Source organism: Miniopterus schreibersii (genome assembly GCF_964146895.1).
Source record: "Miniopterus schreibersii genome assembly, chromosome: 8".
NCBI classification, from domain to species: Eukaryota; Metazoa; Chordata; class Mammalia; order Chiroptera; family Miniopteridae; genus Miniopterus; species Miniopterus schreibersii.
This window is the reverse complement of record NC_138109.1, coordinates 78,433,614-78,460,896: the sequence shown is the minus strand read 5'-3', so window position 1 is coordinate 78,460,896 and position 27,283 is coordinate 78,433,614. Positions and strand designations below refer to the sequence as shown.

The window sequence follows — 27,283 nt, the reverse complement described above, 5'->3', positions numbered from 1 at the left end:
TGTGAGAACATAATTGCCAATGATACATCTGGTAAGGGGTTAATACCCAAAGAACTCATATAACTCAGGACCTAAAAAAGAAACAATCCATTTCAAAAATGGGCAGAAGACTGAATAGACACTTCTTCAAAGAGGACATACAGATGGCCAAGAGACATATGAAAAGACGCTCAATGTCACTAATCATTAGAGAAATGCAAATTAAAACCACAATTAGATATCATCTCACACCTGTCATAATGGCTGCCATCAATAAATCCATAAACAATAAACGTTAGAGAGGGTGTGGAGAAAGGGGAACCCTTGTGCACTGTTGGTGGGAATGCAGACTGGTGCAGCCGCTATGGAAAACAATGTGGAGGGTCCTCAAAAATTAAAAATAGAACTGCCTTATAATCTTGCGATTTCACTTCTACGTGTATATTTGAAGAAAACCAAAACATGAATTTGAAAGAATACATGCACCCCTAAATTCATTGCAGCGTTATTTACAATAGCCAAGATATTGAAGCCCCCCAAGTACTCATTAATAGACAAGTGGATAAAAAAGCAGTGGTACAAATATACAATGGATATTACTCAGCCATAAAAAAGAATGAATTCTTACTATTTGCAATAGCATGGATTGACCTAGAGGGTATTATGCTCAGTGAAATAAGTCAGTCAAAGAAAAACAAATACCATATGATTTCACTTATATGTGGAATCTAAAGACCAATATAAATGAACAAACAAAACAGAAACAGACTCAGAGAGAGCAGACTGATGGTTGCCAGATTGGGAGTGGGGTGTAGCACAGGGTGAAAGAGTGAAGCAGTTAAGAAGTACAAACTGGCAGTTACAAAATAGTCATGGGGATGCAAAGTACAGCATAAGGAATACAGTCAATAATACTGTAATAATAATGTAATAATTACGTATGGTGCAGATGGGTACTGGAAATATTTGGGGGAACCACTATCCTATGTACCTGAAACTAATAAAAAAATAATATGGAGTGGAAAATATAATTAAAAATCATAAAAAAGAACTCATACAACTCAACAACAAAAACAATGCCATTAGAAAATGGGCAGAGGACCTGAATAGACACTTTTCCAAGGAAGTCACAGAGATGGCCAACAAATATCGGAAAAAAATGCTCAGCATCACCAGCTATAAGGGAAATGCAAATCAATACCACAGTGAGACACTGCCTCATGTATGTCAGAATGGCTACTATCAGTAAGGCAAGAAATAAGTGTTAGAGAGGATGTGGAGAAAAAGGAGCCCTTGTACACTGCTGGTGGGGCTGTAAATTGGTGCAGATCCTATGGAAAACAGTATGGGGGTTTCTCAAAAAATTAAAAACAGAGCTACCATAGGACCCAGCAATCCTGCTTCTGGGTATCTACCCCCAAATTTTGAGAACACTTATTCGTAAAGACATATATACCCTTATGTTCATTGCAGCATGACTCACAACAGCCAAGACATGGAAACAACCTAGTATCATTTGATAGATGATTGGATTAAGAAGTCATGCATATACATGATGGAATACTACTCAGCCGTGAAAAAGATAAAATATTATCATTTGTGACAACATGAATGGATTTTGAGAGTATTATGCTAAGTGAAATAATTCAGATGGAAAAATACAAGATCCACAGTATTTTACTCATATGTGGGACAGTATACAAAAAGCAACAAATGAACAACAACAACAAACCCTCACAGACACAGAAAACAGAATGATGGTAACCAAAGGGAAAGGAGCTGGGGGAGGAAGCAAAAAGGGTCAAATACGAGGTGACAGAAGGACACTAGGCTTCAGGTGGTAAGTACACAACAGGGTATACAGACATTGTATTATTTTGTTATACACCTAAAATTTATAGACTGTTATTAACAAATGTTGCCCCAATAAATTTAATTTAAAAAAAGAAAATCTGAAAGAACCAATAAAAAATACTCCTGGACCTAATGAGCCACTATAGCAAGGTTGCAGGATAGAAGATTAATATACAAAAGTTAAACACTTTTCTATACGCACGCAGGCCTAGGGGTTGAGACCCAGACCACTGCAATAAAGCACGTCATAATCCCGTTGGTGGAGGGTCTTGCCTTCAATTGCTACAATTAACAATATTTGTGAAGTGCAATAAAGTGAAGCACAATAAAGTGAGGCATGCCTATAGTAGCAACGAACGAGTGGAATTTGACATTAAAATCACAATACTGTTTACGTTAGCATCGAAACACTGAAATAGGTATAAATCTAACAAAATAAGTACAAATAGCTATATGAGAGAAACATCAAAACTCTGATAAGTGAAATTAAAGAACAGAGAGACATATATGTTCATCGGCTGAAAGCCTCAATATTGACATAATATCAGTTTTTCTGAACCCTACATTCAGTGCAGTCACAATCAAAATCCCAGCAAGTTATTTTGTGGATACTGACAAATTGTAAAGTTTCTATGGAGAGGCAAAAGACCCAGAATAGCCAACATAGCACTGAAATAGAGGAACAAGGACTGACGCTATTTGACTTCAAGACTTACTATAAAGCTACAGTACTAAAGACAGTGTGGTGTTGGTGATAGGATATGAAAATAGATCAACAGAACATAACAGAGCATCTAGAAATAGACCCACATAAATATAGTCACCTGATCTTTGACAAAGGAGCAAGGACAATATAATGGAGAAAAGACAGTTTCCTCAACAAATGGTGCTGAAACAATTAGACACCCACATGTAAAGAATAAATCTAGACCAAGACTTTATACCCTTCAGAAAAATTAACTCGAAAATTAACTCAAAATGAAAAACACAAAACTATGAAACTCTTAGAAACTAACACGGAGAAAATCTAAGCCTCGGATTTGGGGATGACTTTTTGGACACAACGCCAAAGGTCAGTCCTTGAAAGAAAGAATTGATAAGCTGGACTTCATTAAAATTTAAAATGTCTGCTCTGCAAAAGATACTGTCAAGGAAATAAAAAGACAGGCCGAAGACTCATGTAAATATTTGCAAAAGATGTATCTGATAAAGAACTGTTGAAATTGCTCTGCGTGATACTATAAAGTTAATAGACGTTTTTATACATGTACCCACAGAATGTACACCCCCAAGGGAAGCCTCATGCAAACCTGGCCTCTGGACGATAGGATGCATCACTGTAGCTTCATCGGTCTTAACAAATGCACCTCTCTGGTGGGGATGTTGGCCATGGGGGCGGCTGTGTGTATGTGGAGGCAGGAGGCACATGGGAATCTCTGTCCCTTCTGCTCAATCCAGGGGTGAACCTAAAACTGCTCTACAAATAAGTCTATTAAAAAACCCAGCTAATAGCATGAGAGAGTGGTGAAATGGACAGCTGAAGACCCTACAACAATACAGGTGTAGCTCACAAACATGATGCTGAGAGAAAACAGAATTGGACACAAAAGTATGTTCTGCATGATCCATTTATTTGAAGTTCAAGATCAGGCACAACTCACCTATGGTGCTGAAGACATGGGAGGGGGGAAGGGTGGAGGCACCGGGCGCTGGCATCCCACCATTGTTGCACCAGGTAGCATCAGGGGCATAATTCTGATTAGTGAACATGCGAGTATATTATGCTACAGTTTGATAAAAGGGTTTTTTCCTAAAATAAAAGGTAATGGTGGAAAAGTCATGGCACACCTTGAATACTGCATTGGTCCTAACGCATCTCTAAAGGGACATCATCGCATGCTGAGGAAGCCAGCCATTCTGTGAGCAACCTGAAACCCAGTCACAGAAAGCAAGAGAAGCAAGCGGCATCGCCGAGCCTGAGCGTGAGAAAGCTGGGGTGGGCACGGTTACCGTCTCTCTGCTCTGGAGTCACTGCCACACTGAAGAGCTCTCATTGTGGGTGACCCAGAGGGTGGAATTAGCTCCTCTTTATGAGGGATTAGCACATGAGGGGCAGCTGTCGAAAACCGAGTGTCGTCTTAGGCCAGGGAATTTGTCATCACTCCAAGTGATAGGCAGTGCCCCCCTTAGTGCCAGGCATGAGGAGGAAATGTCCCCTCCACAGGGAGGGCTCAGTGCTGGGTGGGAAAGGCCCAATCATAAACACAGGGCCATCATCCAATCCAATGCAACTGCAGTAAAATCCCATTATAATGCAATCGGAGGGGCTCCAAATCCAATCATGTCAAACGTGCTACTGTGAGGTTGGGGAACCGAGCAGGTGGAATCTGCACAGCCCCGTCTGCCTATCAGACGCAAAGCCAGTGTAGGCTCAGTGGGGTTTGGTGGCACCTGGTGGCAGATGTCTGATCTGGCTCAAATACTGAAGGGAAACATTCTGGGTCATGCTGGCTGGAACTTCAGGACAGTGGCATGGTCTAGAGTGCTCCTATTTAGCCGGCACACATTTTTTTGAGAGATGGGGCAGGGAGATTACTGGATGCGGGGAGCCAGTCACTCTCCATACACACCAATCAGGAACTAACTTGGCCCAAGAGCTTTGAGGAAGGTTTCCCACAGCTCTGCCTCTAACCCAAACTCAGGCCATGGAGACAGCCTCCAATGAGGACCATTTGAGTGCTGGGCAGCGAGAAGGTTCACTCTAGCGTGTCAGAGCTCCCAGCATGAAATCTGGTGTGTTCTGGAAAGAGCAATGACTTCTCCTGCCACCAATGCAGGACCTGGCAAACAACTGGTTTTATAGCTGGAACACCTCAGGTCTCAGAAACCTGCAGCCAGTGCTTTTGGAACACGGGAAGGGGAAAGACCTGCTCTGCAGCCTCTTTGCTATGTGGGGGAATACTCTCTCAGACACTCGTGGGCTTTCTCTATGACAGTGGCAGGCCCGCTGTGGCCACGAGTTTCCAGTTGCTGCTTCACAGAGAATGGCGGCCCCTGCAGCCACAATGTGGAGGGCCCCAGGCCGCCTCAGGACAAAGTCCTGTTTCCCAGAAACAAGTGGACGTGCAAGGAAACACCACAGACTTGGCCTGCACAGCGCTGTGCTCTATGTCACAGGTCAGCAAACCTTCTAGAAAGAGCCAGACAGTCAATATTTCAGGATCTGTAGGCCATGCTGTCCCTGTCACATAGTCAACTCTGCTGTTTTAGTGTGAAAGCCACCAGAGAGGGCACGAAAATGCAGGAGCCTGGCTGTGGGTCAATGAAACTTTATTTACAAAGATAGCAGCTGGCGGGCAGGTCTGGCTTGCAAGCCCTAGATGACCAAGCCTTGCTCAGTGTGGACGAGCAGATACAATCTAAGTGGACACCACAGACACCACGGATAGTGGGGAGGGGCAGATGTGTTTCTGGGCCAATATGGCAGCATTAGGATTTTATGAATGAAGGTTGTTTGCAGGACATCATTTCACTCTCAAATGCATGATTTGATTTCTTTTAAAGGTTCATGCAAACTGTTCATTACGTGCTGTGGGTCGGTAGACTTCCATATGCTGTTTGCCCTATTCCCTGAAATTCCCAAGCTTTGAAAACACACCAAATGGCACTGCCATATGGCAGTGGCTCTCCTTTGTATACAGGTGGCCTCAGGGTGGTCCAAAATGACCACAAGTCTGGGCCATGCACATAATGTGGTTATTAAAGAGAACACAGCCTTTCCTCCCCAGGCTCAGTGGGTGATGCATCTGCGAAGGACTCGGGCGCCACAGCGGTCTCACCACATGAACGGGCCTTCACACTGTGTTTGTCATTCACCACCTAACTCCTGAAGAGTGTGCTTTCGCCCCCACCTGGGAAAGCAGGCCTATAAACAGATGGACTGCAGGCAGAAGCTGTGGAGCAGAGCACTGATGCCGGGCCTTCCCGAGCTGGGGGGCTGGTGCGGCCGTCCCCACGGCGGCCTCCAGTGCTGCCGAAGGTGCTGGTCCAGCACGCTGTCCTTCAATCCCGCCTCTCTGCACGTCTCAGTAAATGTCACAGCTCACGGATCAAGGGCTCAGCCTGAGACCACATTCAGTTCACTGAAAACCATGGAGAGCTCCTTCAGCAGCTCCAGATAAACTAAGCTCTGAGGGCCCAATGTTTTACCCTCCTAAATGAGCCCTGTGGCAATGTCACATATGAAACACCTAGAAACGGTCCCCAGAAAGCCAGGGAGGGGAAGCAAATGGCTCTCCTGGCTGCCACTCAGCCACCCACGCTCCTCCTCCATCTGCAGTGAGCGGTCCCCCAGAGGCACCGAGGCCCTGGCAGGGGACAGAGACGGCCCCTTGAGGGCTCAGCTGTGCTGCAGCCTGCTCGGCTGGCCCGTGGCCACAGCTCCGCTCCTTACAGTGTGACCAGGGACCTGGCCTGGTCACCAACAGCGCTGCCTGTAGGAACACAAGCCAGCCACCAACAGAGCTCCCAGCTCATTCTGTTCTATGGAAAGAAGGGAAAACTTAAAAGGGGAAAGCTCAAATATCCCATCAACCTTTTGTTGCAGAAATGACACAAAACTGTCCACTCCTCTGACAACTGTGGGCAGTTCTAGGTGAGGCTCTTATGGAATCAGAGCTGCCACTTATCCCTGCTGTCCTGCTGGGGCCTCCGGAAGCTGACCCTCCTGAAGCCCAGGGGTTTCCTGTTGTCTGGTGTGGATTCCACAGGCCGCCAGGGCCTGGAAGTGCTCAAAGGTAACACTTCCTGAGGGAGGCAGACCTGCCAGTGCTGAGGGGAGCCACGGGGCAGGCCCAGGGGAAGTGGAGAGGTCGGGGGGCAGATGGCACACCCTTCTCAGGGCTCAGAGCTCTCCCCACTACAGACACACACACTGACTCATGCACTGCACACATATACACAGCACATGCACGCACATGCACACACCCCCTCCTGAAGGGTGGGGTCTCAGGGGCCATGAAGATTCCTCTCTTGGTCTGCTCACTGCGGGCTCTGAGCACCTAAGAGTGGGACTCTGTGCCCACCCACCCACCTGGCACCTACCCCGAACCTGGAACACCATTCAGGGCTAACAAATGTATTTAGAATGAATGAGGGGGCAAGGCTGGAGGAGAGTACAAGTGTACTCTCTGTAGTAAGCTTAGCTAGGCCCCTGTCCAGGCCAAGGCAGCCTGCCCTGTCAGCTTCACTGTCAAAGAGGAATTCAGAGTCCTGTGTGCCCCTCACAGGACTGGGAAGAGCCTGGAGCCTGCATTCCAGCCAGGACACAGACAACTGTCCTGTAAACGTAAATATCTTCTTGGGAGGAATGAATGGGAATGTGGAGTGCTGGGTAAGGGGCTTCACCCCACGGGGTCAGGGGTCACACAGGGTCAGGGTACTCTGCGGAACATGAGGACAGATGGGGGTGACCGGGCCTATGGAGGCAGCTGCAGAGTCCTGGGGGAGTCCGCAGTCCAGGCTGGAGAGAGAAGGGCCTGGGAGGGTCAGGCACTGGGTCAGGGAGGGTCATGTGGGCAGCACAGACTTTGATGCTGATTCTGAGCAGGAAGAAAAGCCAGGGGGGCTTCTGAGGAGAGGTGGGTACCATCTGACACAGGGTGAAAGGCTCTGAGCTCCAGGTGCTGAGGGGGAATGGGTGGGGGCACCCACCCTGAGCCAGGGAGATAGTGGGGGGAGGCCACACTGGCGAGAGGCCTGTCCTGGGAGAAGAGCTCACGCTCTGAATAGGTTTGAAATGTTTTCTGACCAAGCTTCAGATCTATCTTGATTTTGTCTACAAATCCACATGGATCCCAGGCCTGTCTGACCCTCACCTTGATGTCCAAAGAAGGTGGGCAAGGACAGTCTTCAGCTGCCCCCCAGGCTGCCTCTGAACACTGTTCCTTGGTCCCTGGTGCCTCTGAATTGATCACCTTAGTAAAGACGCCTCCTCCACACAGGCCAGGTGGCACTCAGAGGCGGCTGCAGAGCTGCGGCCCTGCTGGAAGGGGGGATCCAGGATCTAACAGGCAAGAAGGTGACTGAGTTTCTTACATGGCTATTTCAGGGTGAAGCAGCCTGAGCAGAAGGTAGAGCCAAGGAAGAGAAGGAGCGGGACTCGGACTTTCCTGGGCTCATTGGTCGTGGTGTGTGGTCACGGTCCCTGAGTGTTCCCAGCCCTGAAGTGGCCCTGCTGCCCCTCAGGAAGCAGCAGCAATGGCACAGTGGCCCCCGGGGTGCCCAGTGATGGGGACAATGGCCTTGACACAGGGCTGAAGGGATTCCCACTCCTGGGCAACTCCCCTGAGACCAGACACCAGGGAAGTGAGGGTGCAGTGGACCAGCCCCCCCGAAGGCTCAGCTCTCCACGCGTGTGTGCCTCAGGAAGGGTGTTTGTTTCTTTGTGGCAGCACTGGGCTGACACAAGTGACATGGATCTGACAGAGTGGCAGTTTTTCTGAAAAAGGAAGAAAGCAGAGGGGTAGAAAGCAAATATTTATTGAATGCCAATTTTGAGCTCAGTTCTAAATGCTATTGCTCATTAAATCCTATTTTCAACTCCACTTTGTAGTTTAAAAAGAGACTCAAAGACTAAGTAAATATCCCAATGTCCCTATTTAATAATAAAAAGTATCACAATATGAACCTGTGTCTTTCTGACTCTGGAGCCCAAACTCTGCCTACATGATTTTACCTACGTCTGTCCCCTGGATCAGAAAAGAGCATCATGTGGGATCAATGGTGGGTTGACTACAGAGGAGAGAATTCCCACATGCTGGAAACGATAATTAAACACCCAGCAGTGTAAGATCGTCTGGAAGCGTCTTGTGACACCAACAGGAGAAGAGTCTGGCTGGCACAGGTCAGACAAATTGAGGTGGTTATTTTAAAAGGGCTTCTGCCAACTCAAAGCATCCCTGTGGCACTGGGTGGGGGAGGGAGGGGGTGAGATGGTGATTAGAAAGGATTCTCCCTGAGTGCATGAGTCCTGTAGTTTTTGCATGTGGCAAGCAGGACGATGGGAGGCCCAGGGGATAAGATTCAGGTCCCCACTGAAAGCTGCATGCGAAGCTTGAGATGGCCCAGACATTGCCTGAGACAGCCTCAGGGCCCTTGAGGATGCCCCAGCATCACCGAGTGAATTCACCACAGGGCAGCCTCAGGCCCTCACATCCAGCACAGCTCTCGGCAAGGTGAGGACAGCGGCCTCATGCACTGAAAGGTACAGCGTCAGGGCTCAACAAATACTTGCTGAATCCTGCAGTTGAGTGAAGATATGATAACATGGAGTGAGCTGCCACAACAGGAATGGAACCCAAGGTCCTGGCTGGTATGTCCAGCCCTAAGCTCAGCTCTTTACACCCCAGGGCAGGTGTCAGTGTCCTGCCCTTGAAGACGAGGAGCTGGTGGCCCAGCAGCATTAAGTGTTTTCCTAAGGCCACACAGCTGAGGTCACACGTGGGTCCCTCCTGGGAATGTGGAGGGCAACACATCTCAAGGGCTCAGTGAGAGCTCCCGGAACCCATGACAGAGCCTGGGGACAGGGCACCTCTGTTCTTTAGTCTTCATTGGCACATCTCAGCTTTTGGGAGCGGGAAGCTAGAAAATATGCTTTTAATAGATGCTTTATAAAAAGTAACTATTCATTCTCTTCTTAAATGAATCAAAGCTTTGGTTTTAGAGTAACTTAATGAACGCATTTTAACAGGACAGTTCAAAACTCAACACCGAAGGTAAAAATCTTACTTTGATCCCCGGTTCATGCCTTTTAAAACTCAATCAATCCCACCACAACAATGTCTTTTAGAAGCAATCTGGGCCTCTCTGTGGATGTCTGAGACCCCTCTTTCCTTGCTGACTCAGAGGGACATACCCAAACAAGATACTGGCCAAAGAAAGCACCCCTGGCTTGACCCAGCAATGCCAAAGCATGAGAACCATGTGGTCACTTGAGGTGTGACATAAACAGAACCAGCATTCCAAGCATGGGGCAAAGCGGGCTCAGGTGCCCGTGGCAGGAAAACTGCAGGCGGCAGTGCCCGCAACAGGAGACAGAAACTGAATCGGGGCAGAAGAGTAGTGACCAGTTAGCCTTGCTCTCAGGACACTTTGGAGATGTTTGGAGGTAAGAGATCAGACAGAGCATGTGCCTGGTGGGGTGCTGTGCTCTACCCTAGACGGGGTGAGAGTGAGTGTTGGCGGGAAGGTTATATGCAAACAGCAGGCGTATCAGCACGATTTACATTGGGGATCATGCCCAACAGTCTCTAACTCTCCACATTTATCTCCAGGATTCAAGAAAAGAAAGTCCTTCAGAACATCCTGAGATGTGTCCCTGTCCACCTGTGGAAACAGGAGACCCCCCCGGTGCTCTCAGGGCTGCTGCTCTGCCCTCAACCGCAACTCCAATGCCACCTCCCCAAAGGGCCTCCTGACCACACCCCACCGGGACAGTGATGGTCACTCAGCCCAGCGGAGGTGCAGCGTAAGCCCTGCTTTCTCCTTTGCTGACGCACGTCCTGACTTCAGAGTGACTGCCCAGGCACCCGCTTCCAGGAAGGCCGCCTGCTCTGAGGGCATCACAGCCCTGATGGGAGCCAGGCTGCCTCCCCGTGGCGCTCCCCTGTCTCAGAGGCCTTAGGTGATTTCCACACTGACCATTTGGGCTACTTGGGGTTTTTTTCTTCCCATGATTTAATATTTCCACTCTTAAGTTTTAAATTCACCATTAAAGAGTGAGCCCTCAAAGCCCTAGGCCCCCACCCCTGACCTAACCAAGGGCAGGACCCAGGCCTATGCGCTCCCTCTCACCTAAGACCTCACTGTGTATACTGAGCCTTGTCTCGTCAGTTTCCTGATGGTTGTTGCTGAAGGGTAACTTGTAATCACAGTAAGAACCACAGGGGCTGGTCCAGCTACAGCATTGGTTATTGATAGGCTGAGACCAGCACAAAGCAACCCCCCGCCAACATAATTCAAAGTAAAAACACCACCAACCAGTTCTAGTTTCCCAGGAGGAATACTTTAATGTGGTTTTTAAGTATCAAATATTAAATTCTATCCCTGAATATTTTAGAGCACTGACCACACACCAGGTCTGCCTCCTGGGTGACCAGCGTGTCTCACGATTCTCTGAAACTGTCTTCTGATCACTTCTTCCTTGACTTGCTGTTGTCTGTCTCTCCCATTAGACTTCAGGCTCTGGGAACAGTGAGTGGTCTGCACCCTCCCGATGCAGCACAGCTCCCAGCAGGGCAGGGCCTGTTACACTTCTGTGAAGTAGACAGTGCCCCTCTGTCCTCGTGTCCAGTGGGCTCTGGTCTTTACCCTGCAGCTGAGAGTCCCAGGAAGAGGCTGAAAGAATGGACGATACAGCGTAGGAAGCGCCAGCCTTGGCACCCTGGGGAGGGGAGGGGCAGGCGAGGCCTCTGGCAGCTGCCCACTCTCAGTCAGCTCTCTAATAATGAAATTCTGGAGCCTGGACGCAGGCTAGGAGGGGCCTGTGCAGACCCTGAGGGGTCGTTGGGGGTCCCTGCTCTTGGTCACAGTGACAGCACAGAGCATCGGGCTCCCAGAGGGTTCATCTTCGGGGCCGCTCTGGAGAGGTCACTGGTCAGAGAAGTGAGCACCACAGGGCTTCTGTCTGCCTGACACTGGGCAGCCTTCACCTCAGACTGAGAAAGAAGGAGAGGGGAAGGGGAGAGGGAGAGGGGAGAGAGGAGAAGGGAGAGGAGAGAGGGGGGAAGAGAGAGCTGGGGGGAGGGCTGTGTGCTGGCTTCCTGGGAGGCTGCATCAGCCAGAGGACGACTGGAATCAGCCTCAGAACACCTTGACGAAAGGAAGGAAGGAAGAGGTGAGTGCCGAATGAAAAACAGATTATTCACTGTCAGGCTAAACAATGGAACAAGACAAATAGCGGCCATGTGCTGGACATGCCAGTTTTGCTCAGAAGTGAGCGTGCGGTGCCCCAGCAGCCGCACAGAGAGCTCAGTGCCACAGTCGCACTGCGCACTGTGCAGATGGAGACAGACAGACAGACACAATGTCCTCCCAGAAGTGGGAAGGATGTGGGCATTCAAGCCAGAGGTGAGTTAGGATTCCAGCCGCTATTTACAGCCTTATGGGGGGGATGGAGGGGAGGGAGGGGAGGAGGAGACGCAGGGGGAGGGAGGGGCCCGAGCTACCCGCCCCGCATAAGTCAGGGAGACTGACGATGGGAAAAGGGGTTCTATGGAAAGTAACCTCACAGGGTGATCTGGGCAGAAATTCCTAACTGGCAGGTCACACCCCGCGCATATCACTTCTTTAATTTACTAAAAGGCCTCACTTTGCCTGCAGCCAGCACTGTGCATGGTTTTTGTGCATCTGCAATAATACACCTTTGAATAAACTGTGACCACCCTGGAGAGAGCACGTAATCTTGTGAACTGTCCTGTAATCCAGTCCCCGCCTGCTTTCTTCCACCTCCATGTAGCCTCCCTTATGTTCTCTCCTTAATTTCAAGTGCATACAGTAAACCTCAAAGCTGTTACTCTGCGAAGCATCTAAGGCCTTGCTCCTGGCATATGACCTCCTTTTGGCTCAAATAAACTCTTACAAAAATTCTCTACAGCCTGGATGTTTCTTAGGTGGACAACAGGCTCCAATCACTTCCCTCGGAACCTTGTGGTTGGGAAGATAAAGCCCCAGCACAGGTGACAAACCTATGGACACTGCTTCATTGTCGCCAGATATGAGTAGAAGCTTCCAGGGCCCCCTGCCACCCTCCCCTGGAAACAAGGAAAGTGGAGCCCGCGGGTGAGAATGGATAGGAAGGAGAATGGAGAGGAGAGCTGTCACTCTCCTCTGATGCTTTATAATCTGCAAGGCCTTTCACTTGCTCTCCTAGGACAACTCCACTGGTAAACACTGTTCAGCATTCACTAGCCAGGGTCCCTCTTGGCAAGGCTGGGATGCAAGCACTCCTGTCCACCCTCCCCCTGGTGCTCCAGAAGATGAGAGGGTGACATGCAGGTCACCCAGACTGTGACCTGAAGGGGATCTTCGATGAGCCCTCTCTCAGGGGCTGGGAACCTGGGAAAACCTCCTTCCTCTGCACCTGAGTTACCACTTAGACACAGGACTCGGGTGACGAAAGTCCTGCTCCGAGAGCGCCCTGTCACTCCTGGAGCCGCATGTTTTGGGCTGTGAGCCATCTCATTCCAGCCAACAGAATCTCCTCGGGGGGCGGACACAATTCCACTCCCACTTAGGGGGGCCCAGCAGGCCGCAGACCCTGGGCAAAGCGCGATTCAAATCACAGGAGGGCCCGGGCTCTGGGCGATGACTGTGCCCAAGAAGCCCCCTTACCTTGGTGAAGGTCAGGCAGTCCTGGTCCTGGTCTCGGTCTTTCATCTCAAAGTCATACAGGGCTTTGCCCTGGGGAGGCGCCGGCGGCAGCGGCCGGAGGCACTGCACGTAGCTGGCGGGCAGGAAGCCGTGGGCGCCGCGCAGCTCCCCGTGGAACCAGTGCTCGTCCACCCTGCGCCGCAGGACGATGACATCCCCCTTGCTGAACTTGAGGTCGCCGGGCTCTTTCCCCTCATAGCTGTACAGGGCTTTGCCGTAAGGAAGCTGGGCAGGATTCTGAAAGCGAAACACAGCACTGGTTACTCAGCCGGCCTTCCTGCCGCCTGGGTGGCCCGGAGCCTGGGGCTCCCGTGTCCTGGGCACGTGCAGAATGCCCTGGAGCGGGGAGTATTTCAAAGGAGCGGACCCCCATCACAGGAACACGCAAGCCCACGGACAAGAGGGTGGGTCCACGAGAGGTGCCCATGATGGCCATTCCTTCTCCGATCATGTGTGGCAGGGGCCAGGCACTGCCCGGCCTAGGGTGCCCCAGCTCACTCCATGGAAAAGGACCCCGAAGCAGGAGCTAAATGATCTTCATTTGCAGGTGAGGGATCTAAGGCACGGAGAGAGGGATGGTCGCTGGCCAGAAGCCCCATGCCTGTGAGGGTAGGGCAGGATTCCTTCCTGGGCTTGGACTCCAGAATGCCCTCATCCGCTCTGGGCCGAATGGATCTCCATTGGGTGCTACTTCTACCTGTCAGATTTCCAACAGTTATCTTCCAACAAAATTCTCCTTACTTAATCCCCGAAACTTCACAGCAACTCAGAACACGCCTCAAGGGGGTTTCAAGTTGAGGCAAGAGGCTTGCACAGACTACTGTGCCCTTCCCACTCATGCTACACGACTATGGTGCACAGCCCCAGGGACAGCCGCTGGAGGAGGCGGAGGCCACCCCTCAGCGGTCCTCAGTGCACCGGAAGTTCTAACAAGTGGTCCCCGGCTGTCACAGACCTCTCGACCATGATTCATAGTTTTTTATGCCTACGGCAGCCTGGTCCTGAAGTACAACTTGCAGAGCATAAAACTATCCTCTTAATGTCACAGGATGTTCCTGTTACCCTGTCAAAGGTTAGCTAACCTTCCAAAGGTGATTTGCCATCTTTGGTCTCAGACAGTGACTAGCTCTGAATTCTTGGCAATGTTATGCATTTTAGCATTAAGAAGATTGTCAAACTACCTGAAACTTGATGTCACTGTCTACTTCCTGGGCTCCTCTCACTTAGCTGGACCTGTTTCATAAAGGCCAGTGGCCACCTGGGTTTCTCTTTGTCTTCTTTACTGCTGGCCAACACCCATTCAACTGTGTAAGCTTTGCCAAAGGCCAATTCTATGCCAGGGAAAATCAAACAAAAACCTACTACTGTCCCGTGTGAACGTGCAACAATTTTCCTAACAGAGCTGCATTTTCTCCCTAGGGCCGCCCATGCCAAGGATTTCTTTAGTCTTTGAATCAGTCAATACAGGCACAAGTGCCCGAAGCAGGAGTACATGGAAAAGCTCTGTGTGAAGGACTTAATAGCATGTCGGCAACTCAGTCTCCCTGCGTTTGTGTTTCAGCAACGTCAAACGACAGGAGCTAAGAGAACCTGCTGGCAAACTGACAAACAGCCTCCACTAACCAATTAAATGGAACACATGAGGATTTGCAGAGCTCAATGAGGAAAAACACCAGTTTGCTTCCCGCAGCACTCTTCCTGGCAGGCTTTGCACTGTGCACAATAGGCTGTAACAGGCCTCAGTTTTAGAGAACTGGGGCACAGCGGTAACTACAATCCAAGGGCTGTGATCAGAAAAGAATGGAAGAGGCTGGGGGCTGCATAAGAGCCAGTCAGCCCCCAGCCCAGGGGTTCCAAATCAGGGACAATTTTGTCCCCCAGGAGACATTTGGCAATGTCTGAAGACAACTGGGAAATAGGGGCTATTGGCATCTAATGTGTAGACACCAGGGATGCTGCTAAAACAGCCTACAATGCACAGTAGTCCCCCCTCCCCCAAGCATTACCTGACAAAGAACATTAACAGCTCTAAGGCTGGGAAAGCCTGCTGCAGCCGTTGGGTTAAATTTGCAAAATGACAGATTATCTTTCTTGTTCTATTTGAACTCTGTGTATCAAAACTCTAAAAATTAAATATAACATTTATTTCTGTGATGGAAGTATTTTTGTTAGTGACCACGTGGAGAAGTTGATATTCCCATCGAGCTAAGATGTGTTAAAGGGTAGAAAAAAAGAACTTGCTTAATCTTGAAAACTGGCCTCAACCAGGTGCACTAAAGAAAACATCACTTTGTCACAGACAGACTCCATTTCCTTTGGTCCGCAGACTAAGAGGGCTGTGCTCAAAAGCAGTCTTGTAAGACCCATCAGCTCTGAGGCTATGTGGTCCCTTTGGCATTATGGACAACATGGGCGAGCAGGAATGGCCAGTGTGCCCTTTTGTTTCGATGCTCTGCCTCCCTCTGTGCACTTTCATGCCATTTCAACACGCACACTTCTGCTCACCCCATGTGGAGGGCACAGTGGCACTGCCACTCTGGTCTTCCCACCACCAGCTCACTAGCTCTGTTGACACAGAGGACACTGGAAAGCACCACTTACACGCATGTTGTACAATCCTGGCCCAACTTGCCCATAGTGGCTGGGAAGGACCTGGGTGTAGTGAGACACCCAGGCACTGCCTTGCGGCAGGGCTGGTTCTTCCCTGTTCCTGTGAGGCACACAATCCTGATGTTTGGGGGATTCAATCTTTCATTGATTCTCCAGAATGGGCATGGCCACAGCTGTCTGAGTACTGTGGCCCCCATGCCTCCCTGGCCAGCATGACCACTTTCACAGTCCCTGTCTCTAACTGCTTCTATGCTGTGACTCTAAATTCTCTGTGCTTCCAACTTCCCTTCTGAGCAGTAGGCTGTGAACCCTGAAGAAAAAAAAAAAAAGACCCCTACTAAGAAGGGCTCCTGGTGGCTAACTGAGCTAAAATTTTAAAAACAGAGCCGAGCAGCCATTTCTGCACAGGGGCCTCACTACAAACTGTACTTCACAGAGAAGCCTATACTGAGGTGCTTGCCTGCAAGACCTTTCTGCCGGCTGAGCCAGCCCTTATAAAGGAGTCCCTGGAATCCTATTCAACCAATAGGACTGAGGCTTTCCTCATCCAATCAGAGTGAGCAGCTCTGGCCAGTCAGAGTGACTCTATTCTGACCAATCAGGACAGTGCCTTTTGGGCCAATAAAATTGCAAGGATTTGGAGTCCCCATTTGGCTGAAGATGGGCCAATCAGGGACCAGGGAGGGTCTCTTGTCTATATCAGACACTCCCCTTGGCTTGGGGAGTGCACGTTCCCTTTCCACTGGAGGCTGGGTCTCCCTAGCTGAGCTGAAACACCAAAAATGTCTCACCAGAGCAGAGCAGACCAGCGCAGTGCAAAGCAGACCACTGGGCAGAGCTGCGCTCTATAGCCAGAGAGGGTCCCAGCGATAGGGCTGCCTTTATAGCCTTGCTATTTTCACACCTGTGCTGTATCACAACTAAGCTGTTTTGCACTGACAAAAGTTTCCTTCTTCACCGCACTCCAAATTTGGGATTCCTATTGGCACTGATTAGTGCCAATGACCTCTGGTTTACTGGACTTATGTCAGTCTAACTGCCTGAAGGTGCCAGAGTTCAATGAAGTCATTGTGTCTGTCCCTCAAACTGCGCCCCTCCTCATGGATTTCCTCATTCTAGCCATGGAATCCCCACCCACCACTAAGCAAGCACCCTCTGTTTTTCCTGAGCCCACCTTTTCTCTCAGCCTCAGTGTTCAGCCTCAACCCCTATTGGTTCCACATCTAAATTCTCACCAAGAGATCCTGGTCATGCTTCTACTCCCATTGCCCTGCCCTTCATCTCTCCTACCTAAACCATTGCAAACCTCCACCAGCAGGGCCTCAGCATGAGGCTAGAAGCCCAAATGCAGAACTGACCTTACCGTCTTGCTGCCTACCTACCTACCTACTGCCCCCAGAGAGGGGTAGCATAGAACCCAAGGCTCTCCACGCCAACCTCGGCACAGCTGCCAGCCACAGCCCTCAGCAGTCCTCCCCACTGTCTGTGTCCAGCCACAGTGGTCAGCATCCCAGGCTGTGCTCTCCTCCTCCTGGGAGCCTCTTGTCCATCACTCCCCACACTGCATTAGACCTATTCCGCCAAGGCCCCAGAACAGGATTGTGCTGTGTTTTCCTGACAACCCAGGACCAAGGAGAGTTCCTGTCACATGGTTGGTGCCCAACATATGCTTGTTAATTCAAATGTGCTCAGGTTATTCCTGACATAGGGTGGGGTGTGGGGGTGTGGGAAAAGTTAGAAGTGACTTATCTGATGTGGCGACTCTGTAAACCAGCATGTTGCACACAGATTCAAGAAAAGGGTGCTAGTCCCAGCTCTGCGCAGAGAGCGTAAGGGCAGGTGTTCTAGCACGTGAACCATGGAAGGACCAGTCCAGGCTCTGAAGCAACAGAAGCAGGGGTGGCAGTGGGCTGCACGTGGCCCTCACTGTGGCTCCTAGGGCAGCCGGGACAGGGCTCCCAGCCCTGGGCCGGAGGTCAGAGGGCAGGGCTGGGAGCAAGCAACCTCATTGGCTCCAGTCATGTCTGGTGAAACAGCCATGCTCTTCAGCTGCCTCTGGTGGGAAGGGTGGAGAGAGAGGGAGACACCGTACCTCACTAAATCCTGCCGAAATGCCAAGATCAGCATCTAACAGAGCAAAACAGAGGGCAGTAAACTTTTTTAAGATGCAGGAAACATTTTGGAGGGCAAAAATATCAAAGTCAGAGATGATGCTGAAAAGCAGTTTATCCAGGGATCAGGACCTATTTCTGTTAGGAAATGCTCAGAAATGGTGATGCTCAGCACTGCCCCAGCACCTTTCACTGCAGAGCTGTTATAAGATTAACCAGCTAGTCCATGACTAGGGCCCATGGGCGGGTAAGCTAGTACTATGGGGTGAGGGGAGCAACTGAAAGGAACTCTGAAATTCCAGCCTCCCCAGCCCACCTAAAGAAACTGAGCGAGTTTTTCTGCAGCCACTTCCTTTCTGCCCCCTGGCTGTCCTCATAACCTCTCTCACTTGTGTACGCTGAACTTTGGAGGAACTGACTTGAAATTTTGCCACCAAGCCACCATTATATTATGTGAGCTCATGACTTTAAGGAAAAGAAATGAAAGGAAAAGGGAAATACATCTGGGATGCCTACAGGATAATTAACACCAGCCACCCCTGCAAGGCATTAATAATAATTAAACCTTTAATGACAATTTTATGGCTCATTACTCAGATGTAGCACACGAATACTGCTAGGGGCTTAATGTCCTCCCCGCGGAGGTGTGGGTGCTGGAGCGTGCATGGCGGCACCAGTTCTGTCTTTTACTGAGATCATCGCAGCAGTGGGATTTAACAAAAGAGCTGCCCTTCCACGCTGCCCCTGCTAAGCGGTGCTGGCTCCCCTGGGAGTGAGGGCAGGCGCCAGAGCTGGCCTGGAGGCCCCGGTGTTACCAAAGGGGACCAGGCTCTGAGCGGGTCGGCCTCGGGCCAGCTGGTGGTGTGGGTTCTTGACTTCGTGTAGGAAAGATTTCACAAGACGAGTCCAGGTGAGTTGCAGAGTACATTTATTAAACCTGTGGACAGTGAAACAAGGAAGGGCTTAGCACACAAGCAGCAGCAGGAGAGACCTCGGGGGGCTGCTGTTAGCTCAATGGGAAGTCAGAGGAAAGAGGGCCCTGGAGACAGGTTCAGGGGCCTTGTTAGCCTGGTGCGAGCTGCCACTGTCCACTGCTCCCCTGGTTGCAAATCTATGGGCACTCTTAGAGTTTAGAGGGTGCATGCCTGTGGGGACAGAAAAAGGGGAACGGAATGGCACGGGCGTGCTCCTGGGAGGCACAGCATGCTCTAGGTTCTTGTTTTAAGGGTTTTTAAAGGCTGGGAGTTTAGGGGAGGTCTCAATAGAATACTCATCAGCTTTCCAGGTGTGTCCTTTCAGAGTTGTGGTCTCCACTGATTGGTCAGTGCCAGGGCAGGGGGTCATTAGTCATTTCCGCTGGTCCTGGTGTCGCCCACCTGGTTTTGCTGTTTTTCTGAGCCTGGAGCTGGAATACAACTGAAGCCTAGATGTCATCTCTAGGGAGGTGACCTTCTGTGTCTGCTATAAATTGCTCGGCCAGTTTGTTCAGCTATTTCACTTGCCAAGGAATTTTCCTAGCTTCTTACTATCCTGCCTCACCCAGACTATTGCGCCCACCAGGACAGATACTGTGCCTGCTTCTGTTCCATGCTGCATCCCACCCCTGGCTTGACAGAGGCCGTGTGTTCAAAATACCTGCTGAATGAGTGACTATTTGGCCTCGAAGACCAAACTCCCTGAAGTTAGGGCCTGGACTAAGGGCCACTGGCTGGAAGAGCTTTGCCTGCATATTATTTTCCCCAGGGTCCATGCAGCCACAAACCCTGTTGCTAACAGTGGCTGGACCCGATGAATGGGGAAATCTTAATCATTGCTCCACGAGGAGCTGAAAAAACAGCTGGAGGGTGCAGCCTGGGCAAAAGCACAGAGTTGGAGGCAGACACCAGCTGGCTTCACACAGAACATATGAGAATTGACAGGTTGGAGAAATGAACCTGGAGAGTGCCAGGGGCAGTGAGCAGGCCACAGAAGGGACACTGCCCAACTTCAAACAAACCAAGCACTGCAGGGTCTATGAAGGTGGCAGACAGCCACCTGCCCCCCAGGATCCACTTGCTCCATCTTGCTGTCAGTGAGAATATTCCAAGTTTCAGTTGGGGTCAAGGTCACCTAGCTAACAACTTATCTGTCCCACCTCACTTGCAGGGCGCCATGCCATGTATCAAAATCTTAGTTGGTGGAATGCAAGTGAAAGTGATTTGTGCAAATTCTGGACCTGGACCATGTTTATAATGACATTTGTGAGGAAATTCCACTTCCTGCCCCTCCCTCCCATGGACTGGATGGCAGTGGTGGGGGAGGCAACTTCTTCCACACAAAGATGACACTCACAGCGAAAGGTGGAAAGAACCTTGGTCCTTAGATAACCTTGGAGAAGAGAGCCCTGGACTGTGACTCGAGAAAAAAGAAACCTTATGTTATCTGAGGCACCAAGTTTGGGGGTCTTCTTATCAGCAGCTTAGTCTGTATCCCGACTAACTCAGGGGTCTCAGGTCAGATTTCAGGGGGTCCGAGGTCAGGTTCACGGTTTCTTTAGCTCATAAACCACCTTCAAGCCGAAGTGCGTCGCACCGCTGTGGAGGTCAGCATGCAGCGCTTTCCCTTTAGAACAGTGCTTATCACACGAGCCCTCCAGGACCCAGACTGACATGGGAAGGCGTGGCTTCGTGGCCTCACTGTGCTAAATGATGCCTGTCATCAGAATGTCGCCATCTCCTGCTCTATAAACTAATCTGTGACCACGTCGCTAGGACTCCAGTTAGGAGGTTCCCAGGTTTCCGTGTTAAGCTGTTATATTTCAAGTTCCTTCTCCACCTTTTCTCATTAAAAGCTACCTTTTGGCCTTTTGTTTCCTCCCCGATTTTATTCTGATGGTTTTCCCTTCCCCAGATTTGCACACGCATTCTTCCAAGAATTTACGGAACATTGTGACACGTAGGATCCACGCCAGGCTCAAGGACACGGGGAGTGAGACACCTTTTATTGAGAAGGTCACTGAAAAATACATTGAAAGGGAGACAGATGCGCAATGTGCCCCAGATGCAGGCGGGATGCACACGCCACTAAACTGCAGGTGCACGATGCAACCATGAAGACACAGCCGTGTGCAGCCACGGGCTGCCTTCAGCTGAGTCTGTTATTTCAGCAAGATTCGGGAGGATTGAAAAGCAAGTGTGCCTTTCTTTTACTTCCTTGTTTTTATTTTCCCAGATATTGTCAAAGGTCCTCTTCTCAAGTTCACCTACTGCTCCATGCACTTTGGCAGTGAATCTGCTGTTAGTGGTGTTTTGCTAGAAGCTGGGAGGGCTAAACTTCCCATTCTGAACTGTTGGGAGAAATGGGGTTTAAGGAAGGCTAGTTTCGCCTTAGAAACATCTCTTGCCCTGGGCTGGATGGAGACATCCGTATGTGAGTGAAGCCCTTGGGTTCCTCCCAGGGAACGGGGCCGTGAAGAGCACGTCGCTGCTCTGCATGTATGGGCTGTGGCTCTTCCAGCCTCGTCTCAGATTAGCCAATACACCTTTAAAATAAACCATTATGTCAAAGGAATAAACCATTTTCAAAACAGCACTCTCCTCTTCAAAGAATTTATGTTTAAAAAACCTAATTCACCCTTCTAAGGATAAAAAGGCAACTTCTAAGTCACTCACATGGAAAGAGGAGAGACTAGAGTCAAGATCCGAGATGTGATGCGAGAAGGCGAGATCCTACATGTGATCTGAAAACATACTGAGGAAACCATTCTCAGGAAAAGTTGCTCTTGACAAGGGAATAGTTCAGTTAGGAGGTTTTCCCTTTGTTGTTGTTTTTTCTGTTTGGGGAGATATTTGCAATCAACACCACTGAGAATGAAGATAATTCTGTGCAATGCATGTGCATATTCATGAGCTAGGCCTTGGCCCTGAAATTACATTGACAGGCTCCCAGGCAACGCCCTGTCCTGGGGAGAGCAGCTGGCTGCCTGCGTGCTCAGAGCAAGGATGCCCAGAGGCCGCAGCACTCTTGCCCTGGCCGAGACCAGGAGCTCACCTTTGACTACTAATGACAAGAGAAGTAGATGGAACCCTGAAGTCACCAAACAATGAGAGACCCAGCTGACCCCAGCCCAAGCCCCCACTGGCCCTGCTCTGTGCTGCCTGTCAGCCCAGCCTGGGCCTCAGGTGTGCATACTGGTATGTGTGCCCTTCTCCCTTTGGGACCCACGCAGCTGCATAGTCTAGACAGCTCCTGACAACGCACAATTGCATTTCTGAGCACCAGGTTTTCGTGAGCACTGGTGTGACCATCTCCATAGGACAGCTCCAACACACCGCTGCCTTCTGGGGAAGTCACGCTTCACAGAGTCCTCTGGCGACCAGCAACCTCTGTCTCTGGTTTGCAAAGATAAAGATGGCCTGGGAGAAGCTTTTGGATCACCCTCACTGTAGGGGCGAGTGGAGGACAGACAGCCTCGAACTTCCCGGCGTTAAATGTTAACATCCTCTCAGCCTTCCTAAGTTAACTTCCTACCTGTGTCCCTCAAATGGCCTTGGACACTCAGCTTGCTGAGCTGTTAGCATTTGATAACATCCTACCTCCTCTCTCTCCTCCCAACCCAAGGAAAAGCAGCAGTGGAACAGCCCAGAGTCAGGATGAAAATGAGGCGGCTCCATGACTCAGAGAGCAGAGAGCACAGAGCGCTGAGGCCCTCTGTCGGGAAGCCCGCAGATGCCCTGAGCCAGGGCTGTGTGTGGCACCCCGCAGGGCACCTCTCAGAGCAGGGTGACCAGCAGGAGCTGCAGCGGGAAAGGAGGCGCAGAGTGGCATCCTCTCACTGAAGTCAAACTGTGACGCCCAGTCTCTGAAGTCAAAGAAGAACCTGCCCTCTGCCCTTGGCTGGGAGAGGCAGAACTTGACCCAGAAAGTGGTCTATGTATGGGTGCAGGGACCCCTGTAGGAGGAGCCAAGCGTTACCACAGCACCTTGGTTTCCAAACTCTCCAGATGGCTGTGGAGCCGGGCACCCCACTCTCCCGCTCCATTCTGCCCCCCTTCATTTCATTTCGCAGCACACCTTCCTGAGAGCGCGAGAGGTTCAAAGGCTAATGGAGGGGGCTGAGCTCCAGGCACTTTCCTGCTCCGCTGTGCACACCTGGGTTCCGTCAGACCCAGTGAACTCCCGCAGGCTCCTGCTCCCTGCCCTGCCACCCGGGAACCACACCAGGCTCACCTGTCACCTCTCGGAGGTCCCTGCGGCTTGGGCCCTGTGCTGGCCCAGGGGCCTGTGCCTCACTTCCTGACCTCCCTAAGGTGTGAACAGTGCCCTCTAACATCTGCTTCAAAAGGAAATCAAGTCAAAGTAATCAGAACTGCCTGAAGGAGTGTGACCCCTGTGGCTGTTAGTCCCACATCTAGGTTGTTAGCAAGGACGCTAAGTATTTGTTTAGAGACCAGAATGCCCAGTTCAGGCTCCTCGGACCCACCTTTCAAATACGCATGCACATGTGTGCATTCGCGCGCGCGCACACACACACACACACACACACACACAGACTGTCTCAAACATAACCGCCCACCACACACCAGGTATATTGTTCTGAAGTCAGTGAGGAGAAAGGGAAGATGACACAAAAGACAGGAGCTGGCAGACCACGGCCCTGGACCACACCCACCCTGCTTCCCGTCTTAGCTGCCCATCCATATTCACGACAGCAGTGACCACAGGGAACAAGAAGCCAACACATCTGCTCTCTGGCCCTTCACAGAAAGGGCCGGCAACTCCTGAATGTCAGGGTTGGTGACGGACCCAGGTCAGGCGCTGGCACAGTTCCCTCTCACTCCGGGGCGAGGCGGCAGCTGTGGGACCCGTATCAGTCAAGTGTGTGCTGCTTTGATGAGCAGCCCCGCCACTCCTAGTGTCTAAGCAAGGACTAGGGACTCAGAGATGCCCTGGCCGGGTGGTAGCCTTGCAACATGCCACTGGACAAAGCACCACACTCCTCAGATGCTAGGTTTTTCCATACGCTGGAGATCATCAAACCTGCCCTCCCACATCTCCCGGTAACATCAGGAGAGTAAAACTGATATGTGACAAGCCTTTGTCTCCTAATGGAGAAGGTGCTATAAAAACCATTACCGTGGGCTCTTTGCTGAGGTAAACTCATGCTGCAGGAGCCTGGATGTGGCACTAGAGAAAGAGACGTTTCTCAGTGTACCCCATGGCCAACGATGACTCTAACCGCACGCAGGCAGGTGAGGGCGAGCCGTGCCCTGCACACACTGCGCAGTAACGCACCAGGTGAGAAAAGATGAGCCCAGGCTAGTGTGTAATGCGTGGTGTGATATCCCCTTCACCTCTCACAGGTTTGTGTGGACTGACTCAGGCTCCGGGGGTACTTACCACCCAGCTGCCAAAGGGCTGCTTTTCAGTCTGACGTCCACACTCTGTCACCCTTCGTGAGGACTGACCGCTCTCTCCTTAGCTCCCAGGATGTGCCATGTGCTGCTTCCTGCACTCTCCTGTGACCCCACAAGTCCTCACAGCAACCCTCTGAGGTTGGTCTTCCATTACTGACTCATTTCAGACAGGAAACTGGGGCGTAATGAAGTTCAGAGCCTTGCCCAAGGTCCGGGGTGGGAGGACACTGCAGACCAGGCCCAGAGCCAGGTGGTCTGCCTTCTAAGCCGACAGCCAACCTGCCCCTGTGCTGCCTCCTAAGAAAAACAGTGGATGTGACCCCTTATTTAGCCTCTTCTCCAGGCCAGATGCTCCAGACGCTCAATCATGGCTCACAGGAATCCTGTGGAGTGGGGACTGCTTTTGCCATCTTATAAGTGACAAGACTTAAGAGAGGCAAGTAAGTTCCTTGATGTAATGGGACTTGTAAGAGGGGACTAGCTATCAGCTCTTAATCTCTGGCTTGCCTCCTCGCTCCCCCAAACCAGGAGGGGCCGTGGAGCTCTAACGCCTGCCTGTTTAATATGGAATGAAGAGGAAAGGTGTGGGCCAATGAGCCGTTAGGACAGAAGGATCCAGATCTTTGTCTGCATTTATCCAGTTTGGAGAAGTGCTTGTTTTTCCACTTTCTGGGAACTGATGCAGAGATGTTCCTAGACACGTCCTTAGCCACGGCTGCCCAGAGAAGCATGTGACCGAGTCACCAGCACATATTAGTGTAGGGACCATGGTCTGAACCTTGACAAGGTGGTCCCTGTCTTATAGCTTACTGTTCCTGGGCCGCCTCCCAGGGAACCCACAGCCCCTGCGCCAGGCACTGTGTAGGCCTGAATCCTGGATACCTGGGCCAGTCTGCTGTCCAGCACCTTCTTCCTGGGCTCCTTTAGGACCTCACACTGGGCATCACGGTGTCCAAGCACCTTGGGAGGCCAGGGGTCAGGATGAGAGCAGTGGCTTCTTGGCAGCACCTGCTCTTTTCCAGGAAGGAAGGTAGTGCAGATGGCTCCAACCAAGTCCTTGTTTCAACCCAACCAACCACCACGTCATCTTTTTTTTTTTTTTTTTTATAGCATTTTTTTGATGCTTCAAAAAGAGAAAAGAAAAAGGTAATACATACAAGAAGGTAAGGAAAAAATAAAATATCTGTAAATACCCATGTAAAAAATTAAGTTTCCCCCTGGGTTCTGGTCAAGATGGCAGAGTAGGTAAAAGCGGGACTCGCCACCTCCCACAAACACGTCAAAATTACAACTGAAATACAGGACAACCATCATTCAGAACTACCTGGAATCTAGCTGAACAGAAGTCCTACAATGAGGGAATTTAAGAAGTGCATTGAGACCAGTAGGAGGGGCAGAGATGTGGGACGGAATTGTGGAACGGGCTGGTCCCACATTCATATGGGGTGGTTTAAAATCAGGAGGGATAACTTGGCTGTCGAGGTTTCCCTGAGAGTGAGGGGTCCCAGCCCCACATCAGGCCCCACAGCCCAGGGTTCCAGTGCCGGGAAAAGAAGTCCCCACAACTTCCTGCTGTAAAAACCAGTGGGGATTGTGGCCAAGGGAGGCTGAGGCTGCTGGCCCAGGCAGCTCCTCTTAAAGGGCCTGTGCATGGACTTGCAAGGACTCACTCATACTCACTTGCTCTGAGCCCAGCCCTGGGGCAGCAGCTTGAAAGGAACCTGGGACATTTGGGGAGGAACGAACTTGCCTGAAATCAAGGAAAGAGCTGGGAGATCAGATTTCTCCCAGGCGGAAGTGCTGACAGAGGTCATTGTTCCTTTGCTGAGGCTGCCCTACCACAGAGCAAGCAGGTGAGGCACCATATCTACTCTTCATCAACTTGGCTCACAGTTTATACCCCACCCTGGTGATTCCCTGAGACCTCGCCCCTCCCTACTTGCAGGCTCATTTAAGCCATTTCCAGTGGCCTTCCATACAACTGGCCTCTCTTGCCTCATGCTTTGGACTTTTCTAAAATCTCTCAAACAAGCAGCAGTTGGCCTCAGCATGTCCTATACCTCTCAATAAGAGGCTCTAGGCCTGGCACTAGTGGTTGTCCAACTTGGTTCATAGCTTGGCCTCTCCTGGGCAGCTCTAAGCCCAACATAAGTAGCAGCCATCTTCATATTGCTTTGTAGCTCATGCTGGGTGGCCCCAGGCAGGGCACAGGCAGTGGCTAACTTTATGCCTCCCAGGAGGCTCCAGAGCCAGTGCACCCAGTGATTAGCTTTGACCATGCTGGATTACAACTCTACCACCTCCATGAGTTACACACACAAGGGGCAGACTTTGTGAGCACCAAAGCCCCACTGAAGCAAGTCCTGTTCCATAGGGTCCACTGCTATACAACAGCTCCTCCACTTCAGTCTCAGCCGATCCTTGCAACAGACCAGCCTGGGGGTGGTCCATACCTCCCAGTGACGCCAACATCAACCAAGGCTCAACTACAATAGGACAGTGCACACAGCCCACACAGAGGTGCACCTGGAGTGCCCACCTAGGTGACTGGAGAGGCTCAGCCACTGGGCCCTACAGGACACCTACTACACAAGACCACTCTACCAAGTCCAGGATACATAGCAGATCTACCTAATACATAGAAATAAGCACAGGGAAATAGCCAAAATGCAGAGACAAAGAAACATGTCACAAATGAAAGAACAGGAGAAATCTCCAGAAAAAGAACTAAATGAAATGGAACCAAGCAAACTACCATACACAGAGTTCAAAACAATGGTTATAAGAATGCTCAAGGAACTTACTGAGAGCTTCAAGGAACCTAGTGAGAACTTCAAGGAAATTAGTGAGAACATCAACAACATAAAAAAGGACCAATCAGAAACGAAGGATACACTAACTGAA

The 27,283-nt window shown here is 50.6% G+C and overlaps 1 protein-coding gene across 4 annotated transcripts in view; it reads right to left on the bottom strand.

Annotated features, from left to right (window-relative positions):
• Positions 1-27,283, bottom strand: part of SH3RF3 (SH3 domain containing ring finger 3) — a 288,903-nt gene that overhangs the window by 100,360 nt on the left and 161,260 nt on the right. For all 4 annotated transcript variants that reach the window (XM_081146033.1, XM_081146035.1, XM_081146034.1 and 1 more), the window contains exon 2: positions 13,225-13,500. In XM_081146033.1, coding sequence (XP_081002159.1) covers positions 13,225-13,500 — 276 coding nt within the window. The remainder of the gene's footprint in view (positions 1-13,224; positions 13,501-27,283) is intronic.